Source organism: Falco rusticolus, chromosome W, assembly GCF_015220075.1.
Source record: "Falco rusticolus isolate bFalRus1 chromosome W, bFalRus1.pri, whole genome shotgun sequence".
In the NCBI taxonomy this organism is placed as follows: domain Eukaryota; kingdom Metazoa; phylum Chordata; class Aves; order Falconiformes; family Falconidae; genus Falco; species Falco rusticolus.
Genome location: NC_051209.1, coordinates 20,264,502 through 20,276,089, shown reverse-complemented (window position 1 = coordinate 20,276,089; position 11,588 = coordinate 20,264,502). Strand labels below are relative to the sequence as shown.

Genomic DNA, 11,588 nt, shown 5'->3' with positions numbered 1-11,588 from the left:
GGGGAGGTCCCAGAAGAATGGAGGTTAGCCAGTGTGATGCCCATGTACAAGAAGGGCCAGAAGGAGGATCCTGGAAACTACAGGACTGTCAGTCTGACCTCTGTGCTGGGGAAGGTTATGGAGCAGATCAAGTGCCATCACATAGCATGTGCAGGACAACTGGGGGATCAGGCCCAGCCAGTGTGGTTTTATGAAAGGCAAGTCCTGCTTGACTAACCTGATCTCCTTTTATGACAAGGTGATGCACCTAGTGGATGAGGGAAAGGCGGTGGATGTTGTCTTCCTGGACCTTAGTAAAGCCTTTGACGCTGTCTCCCAGAGCATTCTCCTGGAGAAACTGGCTGCTCATGGCTTGGAAGGGAAGGCTCTTTGTTGGGTAAAAAGCTGGCTGGATTGCTGATCCCAAAGAGTTGTGGTGAATGGAGTTACATCCAGGTAGCAACCAGTCCCAAGTGGTGTTCCCCAGGGCTCAGTATTGGGGCCAGTCCTGTTTAATATCTTTATCAACAATTTGGAAAAGGGGATCAAGTGCATCCTCAGTAAGTTTGCAGACGACACCAAGTTGAGTGGGTGTGTTGATCTGCTTAAGGGTAGGAAGGCTCTGCAGAGGGATCTGGACAGGCTGGATTGATGGACCAAGGCCAATTGTATGAGGATCAACAAGGCTTAAGTGCCAGGTCCTGCACTTGGGTCACAACAGCCCCATGCGATGCTACAGGCTAGTGGAAGAGTGGCTGGAAAGCTGCCTGTCAGAAAAGGACCCTGGGGGTGCTGGTTGACAGCCAGCTGAACATGAGCCAGCAGTGTGCCCAGGTGGCCAAGGCAGCCATCAGCATCCTAGCTTGTATCCAAATAGTGTGGCCAGCAGGACTAGGGAAGTGATTGTCCCTTTTTACTCAGTACTTGTGAGGCTGCACCTCGAATACTGTGTTCAGTTTTGGGCCCCTCACTACAAGACAGACATTGAGGTGTTGGAGCATGTCCAAAGAAGAACAACGAAGCTGGTGGAGGGTCTAGAGAACAAGTTTTATGAGGAGTGGCTGAGGGAACTGGGGTTGTTTAGCCTGGAGAAAAGGAGGCTGAGGGGAGACTTTATCACTCTTTACAACTACTTGAAAAGAGGTTCTAGGTATGTGGGGGTGTATTTGTTTTCCCAAGTAAAAAGTAATAGGATGAGAGGAAATGGCCTTAAGTTGTGCCAGGGGAGGTTTGGATTGGATATTAGGAGAAGTTTCTTTACTGAAAGGGTGGTGAAGCATTGGAACAGGCTGCCCAGGGAGGTGGCAGAATTGCCATCCCTGGAGTTGTTTACAAGATGTGTAGATGTGGTGCTTGGGGACATGGTTTAGTGATGGACTTGGCAGTGCTAGGTTAACAGTTGGACTTGATCTTAAGGGTTTTTTCCAACTTTAAATGATTCTGCTGAAATCTTTTTATTCCCAGACTCAAGAACCACAGGCAGTTGATGTAGAAAGCAGCAGCAGGAGAGCTTTGGCCATGAGTACAATGATAAGCCCTGATTTCAGAAACTTTTTTGGGATATTTAGAGGAAATATGGAGCAAGTGGTCTTATGGCTAATCACAGAGGTCTCATTGGAGGTGAAAAAAAACAAACCAAACCCCAAACATAAACCTTTAAAGAAAGGCTTATGCATAGTACTTGCTTTACATATCAAAGTTGTGGTAGAAATTTATGATTCACCCAATGGGTATGTGATTGCAAAAGTTTCTGCTTCCAGTCTCCTACCTCATCAGTAGGTCTTTTTCCTGGTGTAGAAAGCTTATACATTCAGAACATTCAGTCTGTCTTGGCTTCTTCCACAATATTTTTGTAGCTGAAAGGATACCCAAACTGGATTATCTGCTAAAATTCAGTTTTAATTGCTGAAAGTTCAGGAGATTGCATAGCTGGCCTGAAATCTTCCCTTTCTTCCCTAAACCACTTCATGTTTGGAAGAAGCTGAGTTCACAAATATGAAAGTTATGAGAACAGAATATTTACTGTTCTGCACTGCATTATGAAGAAAAAAAATACATTCATTTGTTATGGAGAATGAGGTATGGTACATGGTCTGCAACAACTTGGGTTTGCAAAAGGTTTGTGGTGAGACCTTTTAAGGAGTAAATGCTTTGTAGAGAGTGTAGCCTATGTTAACATTAATAATTTGATTTTTAATAACTAGCTATAGTTTTGGAATTAAGCATCTGGATGTAAAATGCTAATGGTTTCCCTGAATATATTTTCTAGAATTAATCCTTCATGTGGTTTTTCTTTGATGCAGTATGTGTCATTAAGCATCTACTGGTATGGCATCATAGAGGGATATTGGACTCGCCCTTTGAGCAAAGCCATTTTGGCTTGGTGTCACTTTTAACAGATAGGAATCACGTAGTTTTGGAACATCTCTGTGAATGGATTTTGTCATATATCAAGAATGTATCTACTTTCTTACCACATCTACCAAAAATGATAGGAAAGAACTCCAGAAATAAGACAATGATATTTTAATTCTTTTCTCATTGTGTCGCTTTTAGCCGCTTACTCCTGCTCCCAGTAAAGTCAGTGGAGGAGGGCTGGCTCGTGCATTGTTTTCTGTGTTGGCTTATAGCTGTGGATTTTTTTCATAGAAATAAATTAAAATCAAATGTTATTTAAAATTAAGCTTTTTAATAGGAGTTTTATACTGTGTTTTGCAAGTTTTTATTTTCTTTTCTCCTTTAAGCATGGAGTCATTGCTACAGAAGATGAAGAGTATTTTATTGAGCCTTTAAGGAATATAACAACAAATTCTAGTAATTTTGAGAATGGTCATCCTCATGTTATATACAAAAAGTCTACCATGCACCAGCAACATCTCTATGATTATGGTCACTGTGGAGTCTCAGGTGAGTGAATACGAGTGCCATTCTTTGTAAAAAAATTATAACTTACAACTTATTTTAAAATATTTTGCTTGGTTCACGTGTAAGGTACAGTGGAGAATGTAGCAGTAGGAATCCTACTTTTGGGCAGTGCAGTGACTATTGTTGAATAGTAGTTTTTGCTTTTCTTTCAGATTAAGAGTGTAGTGTCTTTTGAAAATTTAAGATACTGGGAGTAAATCTTGTTTTATTTCTGTGCTGTGTACAGTGGTGGCGATGAGCACAGGCTTCCTCAAAATGTGCTATAAATGTAATTCATTCCCCGACTGGAAAGTGTGATTGAGTGACTTACTAAACATTGAGCTGTAATACTTAAGTGTTCAATCTCATTTGAGGAAACTTGATGTGTAATTAACGTGTTAGCATTATGATTAGTAATACATTTGTAACTGGAGTCCACATCTTTCTCATTTAGGGAGGTTTATGGTGTTTTGATACTGGCTTTTGTTTCAGTGGGTTAACATTATTCCATGATAGATGAGTATGTGATTTACAGGAAGGATTATATAGTTTTGATTGAGATGTTTTCCTTGTAAAGCAGTTTTAACTTCCACAAAAACAGTTTAAATACTCTGACATCATTTTTCACTTGCTTAAACTGAAGCTGAAAACCAATTTATTGAGGACAGATTAGAGTAAATCTGATGTTATTTTAGAGTGCTAAAATAATGGGTTTTTTTACATAATAGAAAAATGTTCTAACCTTGTCATTTGTTTATATCTCAGAAATGGCTTGTTCTTAAAAGTTCATTCCTGGACAGTTGTATTCTGTAAGATTCAGTGCACAGGACAGGCTGTCAAATACCAGTCTTAAAATAATATCGCTGTCCATTGATGTAACTTATTTCAGCTTCTTTTGGAGGTTGTAACTTTTACTGGCACCAGCTGACTAAACTTATAGTGCCTACAAAGGCCTGTCCTTGGGAGATGGTTTTTCCTGAGTGTTTCAGTTAACTGCATTTAGACTCTACTTGTAGCAAATGTCAAACTTTATGTAAGTTTGGAAGTGTTATTCTATCTATGTGCTTCTAATGATTGCAAAACAAGTCTCCTAACTACTACTGTCTGCTAACTGTAAAATAAGAGTACTAATGTATGTGGATGCTCCAATTTATGCATTTTACGACAGACATCTGCAAAGCATCCACCTTTTTCTTTAATTTTGTAGGGAATGTTGTCACTTAAGCCTCTTGAAATAAGTGGAAGCATCACGAAACGTAGGACAATGCTATTTTTACCATTATAATATTACTAGAAAAATAAAATGTATTGGCCTCTGTTAGATGTTATCTTTTAGATTAATGCTTAGGAAGTCACTTTCATCCAAGTGAGGATGAAGCAGTGGCAGCTAGTTTGATCATGTTGCATCCAACTGTTCTGGTGGTATCTGTCACATGGATCATAGGTCGATCAGAGCTACGCATCTTGTATGCATTTTCTGTGAAACATGCAGTAATCTTTAGTGGTTTTTTTCTTTGCATATTTGATGCTGCCTTTTTTCTTGGAAGCTCCTGTGCATTTCTTAAACTTTTACATCTGTCACATCCTGAATTCCTTGATTATTGAAATACAAAAGCACTATTTCTTATAAGCCTGAGACTACTCTTATGCTCATTCACCTCAGTTTCTCCTTTTTCAGTTGTTCTGTGTACTACTTCCACTCAATGAAAATTTCTGAAAAACTTTGTTCTTGTCCAAAACTTCAAGGTCTGTCTTTTCCAGATGATGTACTATTTTAATGCTCTCCTGCTGGGTACCAAAACCTTTTAAACTTGTTTTCTGAGCACTGCTTCAGCTTTATCCCAGTGACATGGCATCCAGAGTATCCCCAGAACATCTAAAAAGTAAAAACCATTATTAATTTTCAGTTTTTAGGCCCTAGGACTAAAGCCAGGTTTACAGTAATAACACTTTGCTAGTAGAATAAATCTTTGGGGCATTTGACTGTTTTTGGAAGTTTTGAACACTCAGTTTTGTGGTTGGTTTTTATTTATTTTAAAAAGTCTAAATGCAGTTGTAACAAAACTGTAACTGCATTTTTGTGAGTATATAATTTGGTGGACTTTTAAAAAAAAATAAAAATCTCTACTTTTAGAACACTTTTGCCAGTACAATATGCTGGGAGGAATCTGCTTGTGTAGCTGTGCCACTATTCATGGTCTGGCAAGTTTCCCCTACTGTAATCTAGACTTAAATTTATCATCTACCTGTTCTGTATCAGGGAAGTGGTCAGGATTTTTGAAGTGTTGGTAGAGACAAGGGGAGTGTTATTTCTGACCTTTCTGAGAGAAATAGCAATAATTGGCAAAAAGTGGGTTAGGGAGTTTGGCAAAAGGATGATCAGAACTAGTTGGTATGAGCAAGTAATGGATTACTTCATAGGAAACAGTAGAATTACAGTGGCAAATACAAGAGAAGAATTGGAAAGGCAGAGAAAAATATTTCCCTGTTTGAGAGACAGTTTAGGTTTAGATAAGAATGTGGGATAGAATTGTGGTTGATTTTCATAACCTAAATTAGATGTTTTAAGCAGTTAGACATAAGAATATTTTAAAAATTAAAAATGTGAAACTTAATAGTTCATGTATATATATTGTCATAAAGTTTACTGTGTTTTTGTGAAATATAGCTGAAATGGTCTTTAAGGCCTTGCTAAGAGGTTGAGCACCTTCAAATTCCAATTGCTTCAATGGAATTTGAGGTCTTTCACTGCGTTATCTTGCAGAATGCTTTGTGGGATCAGCTTCTAGAACAGTTAGATTTTATTCATTTATATTCTGTGCAAAACAGTAACATCATCAAGGTGGTTTTCCAAAGAAAGGATGTATCTAAGCCATGGAGTAGGCAGGTATAACTGGGATATTGAATGAAATTTGGTTTATAGCTTACAATTTTAATATTGAAGCAAATATTTAGAGATGGCATGTTAAAATTCTCATTTTGCAACAAATTTTTTATATTATGGACTGCTATCTGTTGTATCCTTGTTTGACTGCATAGTTTACTGAAACACTTATTTTGCCTGATGCCTAATAGCATGCGTTACATTAAGGCTGCAAAATAATTTTTATGATCCATTATTTTTGCATTTGTACCATTTTAAGAAATATGCTTTTCTACTTAAAAGCTGTATGCTTGTATTTGTTCCCAATGTTTAAATTCTGTTTTGTTGGAAGTATGAATAAAATTTCTTTACCTGCTTTGGAGTTGCAAAAATTAAAAAAATAACCCTCAAAACAAAAAAAAACCCAACCCTTGTTACAGATATACAGATTGTGTTTGGATAGGATTGAGAAACAACAAAAATTGAGGTATGAAAGCTGCAAAGTGGCAAATTGTTTAGGGATGGTTCTACTACATGCTGCCTCATGTAGTGGCTTTACTTGCGCCAAATGTATTCTAAAATGAAAAAATGCTTGTAGATACATTATATTGTTATTAATAGTAAGAAAAAGCAGCACATAGTCCTTCACTTTAAAATATTCTCACAGTTGCATCTTAAACAAGTAGTTTTCTATTGTGGTTTGAGATCTTTTTTTATTTGTGTTTGTGTGCTGTGCTCCCTCTCTTCACCTTCCATCCCCACCTAGGATCTTTAGAGGACTGACATAGGAAAACTTAGGTACCATAATTGTGAACTCCATGTCTTTATACATTTGGATTTCTTTTCAGTTGCAAATTTTAAACTCAAACTTCCTGCTTTTGCAATTGTTACTTTGGAGTTAATTATAGTGTTTGTCTGCCTCTTAATTGTTGCTTTCTTTTACTTTCCAATAGCTATGGTTCAATGTTAATGCAAGTTTAAGAGTTTTTTTTAAATCTAGGAATATGGTGGAAAAATGATATAACTTGCTACAGAACTATTTTAGTTAAATATATTGCAAACTTTTATTGACATGTTTTAGCTTTTTAAAGAAAATTGTCTGCATTGTTTAGTGTTTTTAAAGTAAAACAGCATAAGTGTTGATAGATCCTGGAGTGTGAGCCTAAGTACTCAGGATTGTTTTCAACTTTCCCATTACTTTGAGATCAGCTGAAGCTTAAGTTTCTCATCTGATAAGAAAAGGAAAAATTTTTGGTTTTGTGAAGTCTTTTGAGACCTTTGATTGAAAGATGCTATCAAGATGAGTCCATAAGAAATTTTTTTCTCTGAAAGTTTTCTGCATAAGCTCATCAGTTTTCAAATGTTTAGAGTAGATTTGCATATTTGAGTGAAAAATTATGAATGAATGTTGAAGCAGTGTTGCATTTCTAAAGTATTCTTAGCAATCTAAGAGCATCAGAAACCCTCAGACTTTGTTTGGTATTTGGCAATGAACAGTAGATGATTATTTTTTTTAATTTTTACTACTGTAAATGTCAGAAAATTCTAGACATTCCTAAATCGCTACTTGTGAGATTAAAATCTTTGAGCAATTAAAGCAACTTTGAATTTCCTAGATTAGATATGCAAAACAGGAAAAAGCTTGGTATTGATTATAGAATCTTCAACAGGCTTTAATACTTGGTACTATTTTTTTAGAATGGGTGTAATCTTATTCCCATTGCAGAATGAGGATTATTTCATTACTGGCACTTTGTCAACTACCAGGTTTATTTTCATTTTTCAGCTTTTCCAAAATATTTACCTTTTAAAGCCAACACTGTGTACTCAACCATTATGAAACACTGCAATGGTGGGAATGCAGAAACTTTGTATTCCTGGTTTTGACCTGGACATACGCTGTTTGTGGTGTAGTTATTGCCCTTTGAAAATAGTGTGCTTAGTTGAATTGTATAAAGCATTGTTTTTTCACAGAAGGTACTGGTTCTATCTCAACTCATCCTTAGCTGAGCCTGTTTTAGTAAAGGTAAGGATGCATCTCAGGAGTTGTTCACTTGAGCAGTCCTATTGAATCAATTATAAATGTATCTAACTGTTAATGTTCTTATGTTCGTTCATAACGAGCAAAATACCTTAGAAAATTTTGAAATCCTGCTTAAAGCCAGCCTATTTATATACATCAATAAATTTAAGATTGAGATCTGTTTGGGTCTTTGTGAAAAAGGGATGTTCAATACACAAAAATGTCATTTTTTCAGGGATGGTTGGGTTCAATTTTGCTCCGAGAACAGGAATTCAAATTTAAAATAGGTTTGTAGTGTTTGGTTTGCTGATAATTACAGCTATTTGGATTTTTAATAATCAATCTGTTGCATGCAAATTTTTTTTCTATATGTTTTGTGAAACAAGTACAAGAATCAACATATTGGAATTAAACTTTGTGTTATAAATAACTATAGAAATTATCCCATGTCAGGCCATTTAAAACTTCCTGTTACAGTTAATTCATGAGGATAGCTTTCTGAAAAGTAACTTATTTGGCCCAAAACCTTAGGCATGTAAGCATAATTGCTTAAAAATTAGTGTTTCACAGGAGGGAAAAAGCTTTTTTTGGTGCCTTATCAGCGCATTTAATTCCTTAGTATTTTTTGATGTTTAACCTTAATTATGAATTAAGGTAAATTTTGATTTCCAGTTGCTTTTTTTCTAAATATTATAGCTGTCTTGTTCTTATTAAAATTCTGAAATGTGCTTTTGGTTAACTACAATCTTTAGTATTAACATAGATGTGCAGAATCGGATCTGCTAAGAGAAGATGATAATTTGTTATCTTAAGTCAGGTTAAGGAGTTGAGAATATTAGAACTCAAAGTTGGTTTTCCATTATATAAGTTATTTTAAAATAAAATTTAGACAATAAATTTTCCTTTGCCTCAAAGTAATCTTTTTAGAAGCTTGAAGATGATAATCTCAACATAAAACAACTGCATTTGAATGAGTTTTACTAGTGAACCCTCAAGTGTTTAATTATTTTGGTTTCTAGAAGACCTCAGAAGAAGCAGTAAACCTTGGTGGATGAGTGATGCATCTGCTTTTCCAACTTTACTTCCGGTCAATGACACCTTAAGTAGTCATAGTCGACAGAAGAGATCAGTAAGCCTTGAACGGTTTGTGGAAACGCTGGTAGTAGCAGACAAAATGATGGTGGGATACCATGGTCGCAAAGATATTGAGCACTACATTTTGAGTGTAATGAATATTGTAAGTTTCATCCCTCTCTGTGTCCATATCAATATGTATGTTCTGAATTGATAAAGCAACTGTAAAGTATTTTTTTTTATTGGCATGAATAATGCCTTAAAATGTATATTAGCTTGCAGTAATTAATAGTTGAAGTATGGCAAATGTTAGCATTGTGGGGAAAAATCCAGGACTGTTTCTGTCAAGAAATATGCTGTGATCACTTAAATTGTTTGTCTTTGATTTTACATTCATATAATTACATTTAGATTATACAGTTTTATTCTGTTTAAGTTGACAGTCCAAATGCTCCTTTATGCTGGATGGATTATGAAACAAGGTATAAATGTTTTTCACTGAAAAGTATGAAGAAGTTTCATTTTTACTAAATGGTCATTTGTTGGTCCAAAAATAACTTATTCATGTGATAATAATTAATGTCATGAAATTACATTGAGCAGGAAAATAGGTTAATTTTTAAACCATTTAAGGAAGAAGTAGTGTTTCTTCTCTGACTTTGTGCCTTTTCTTATTTTCTGGAGGTCAGGTTGCCAAACTTTATCGTGATTCCAGTCTAGGAAATGTTGTGAATATTATAGTGACACGTTTAATTGTCCTCACTGAAGATCAGGTAAGAGCTGTTGCACTTAAGTTATATCCCTGAAATAAGTGTTATGCTGTTGTGTAATATGGGTTTAATTTAATTGTTGCTTGAAATGGCTGTATCTGAGTATAAAACCTATCTTGTAATCTTTAATCAAGATGGAACAGTTCAAAGGAATATTCCTCACGTCTCATCTCAAAGTTATCAGTTATTTACTTCAGGTGAATATTGATACACCTTTGGGGATGTCAGTTTATTGATAGAAACCACTGCTTCTAATTATAGTCCCATTTTAGTCTTCAAAAGGCTTAACAACTGACCTTGGTAATTTGTTTGGAACATTTCTGGTATGCATGTTGTATTGCAGCCAAACTTGGAGATAAACCACCATGCAGACAAGTCCCTCGATAGCTTCTGTAAGTGGCAGAAATCCATTCTCTCCCACCAAAGTGATGGAAACACCATTCCAGAAAATGGGATTGCCCACCATGATAATGCAGTTCTTATTACTAGGTATGGTCATTAAAAGTATTGTGTTTCTTATTTCTGTAGCTTTCTTGCTCTTTCATTATATATAATATATATGTGCTAGTTTTAAAGTAATAAAGTAATATAAATGGTAGGTAATATTAAGAGGAGGAAAAATAATAGATGGCTTGTCTTAAATATATCAGACTATTAAACTATAGAAAAGAATTTGGAAAAGTAAGATCTACAAATTACTTCTGTTATTTTCACTTCATAATTGCCAATGCAAGGTATTCCAGTAGAACAGATGAATCCTGTTGAATGTTTTATACTTTATTCTTCATAATCTTATGAATTAATTTCAATTATAAAAGTGTAGGAAATGTTATGTCAACCATATATAATGTTTTTAATAAGACATTCAAGCCAGAACCTCAACTATTGTAATAATATCGTTCTGCTGAAACAAGTTCTTGCAGATTCAGGCAATGTGAGAATCTGCTTTGTAGCTGTTTTGATTTATTATGTTTAATTAAGATGAGAACTGTCAGTTTTAATAGTTTCAAAGACTGTATATGTGTGCATTTGCTTCTATTCCACCATTACTGTGATAGATTCAACAAAGCTTGTGCTGTAATCTTGCAGTCCTGGTAAATATATTGCTGATTGTCCTCTGCATTTACGGGTAGACAACTGTACTTCATTAGGAGATCAGCTTCCCTGTTGTTTAAGGACAGTATTTATTCTTTTCTATTTTGTTTAAATAGCAGCAGGTGCATCACACTAATTTGGATAAGGGTCTTTGTATTATAATTTCTGCTTTCCAGGACCAATTCTGTACTACTCTGTATGTGACCTATTTGTGGGATCATTCTGTTCACTGCAGAAATTTTTAAAATAGGGATTATAATAATTGATCTTTCCTAGAATTTTGCATAAAAGGTATAATGTAATGACCACCCATGTATTTTTTGCATTCATATTTCAAATATAATTGTTATGGGTGGTCATTAATACTACATAATAACAATTAGAATGATTAAATTCCAAAGTGAATTAGAGAGCAGTTATACTCCAGGAACCTTTAAAAAACCCTCTAATATTAAAATTTTTTTGAATGAAATTCAAAATAAAATATAGCTACATTATAAGATTTTGATTGAGCCTTTGTTTATGCTCATTTTTGCATACAGGTAGTTTATTCACTAGGACTGCTCACGTGAAATTAAATACATCTTTATAGCTGTGCTACACATCAAGCCTTTACTTTTTCACTCAATGCCTAAATTATGCTAGTATAATCCATAGGTGGTATGTGTGTCAGTCAAAGCTCCCCAGTATGTATGTATAAGCTGTGTTGGCAACACTACATTTTTACTGTTATGGCTGAATGACTTTGATGTTTTGTTAGTGTTGTTCTGGTACTGCAAAGCACAGCTGTTTATTTTCTTTCACTGTTGTGCTTTAATGCATTTTATTACTGAATATTCTATACTAGCTTCCCTGTTCTGGTAGGATGTTCCCAGCATAG

The 11,588-nt window shown here is 35.2% G+C and overlaps 1 protein-coding gene across 1 annotated transcript in view; it reads left to right on the top strand.

The window, feature by feature from the left end:
• Positions 1-11,588, top strand: part of LOC119140728 (A disintegrin and metalloproteinase with thrombospondin motifs 6-like) — a 145,904-nt gene that overhangs the window by 8,692 nt on the left and 125,624 nt on the right. The window contains exons 4-7 of the mRNA XM_037372261.1: positions 2,724-2,886; positions 8,792-9,006; positions 9,533-9,616; positions 9,957-10,102. Of these exons, the coding sequence (XP_037228158.1) occupies positions 2,724-2,886; positions 8,792-9,006; positions 9,533-9,616; positions 9,957-10,102 (608 nt within the window). The remainder of the gene's footprint in view (positions 1-2,723; positions 2,887-8,791; positions 9,007-9,532; positions 9,617-9,956; positions 10,103-11,588) is intronic.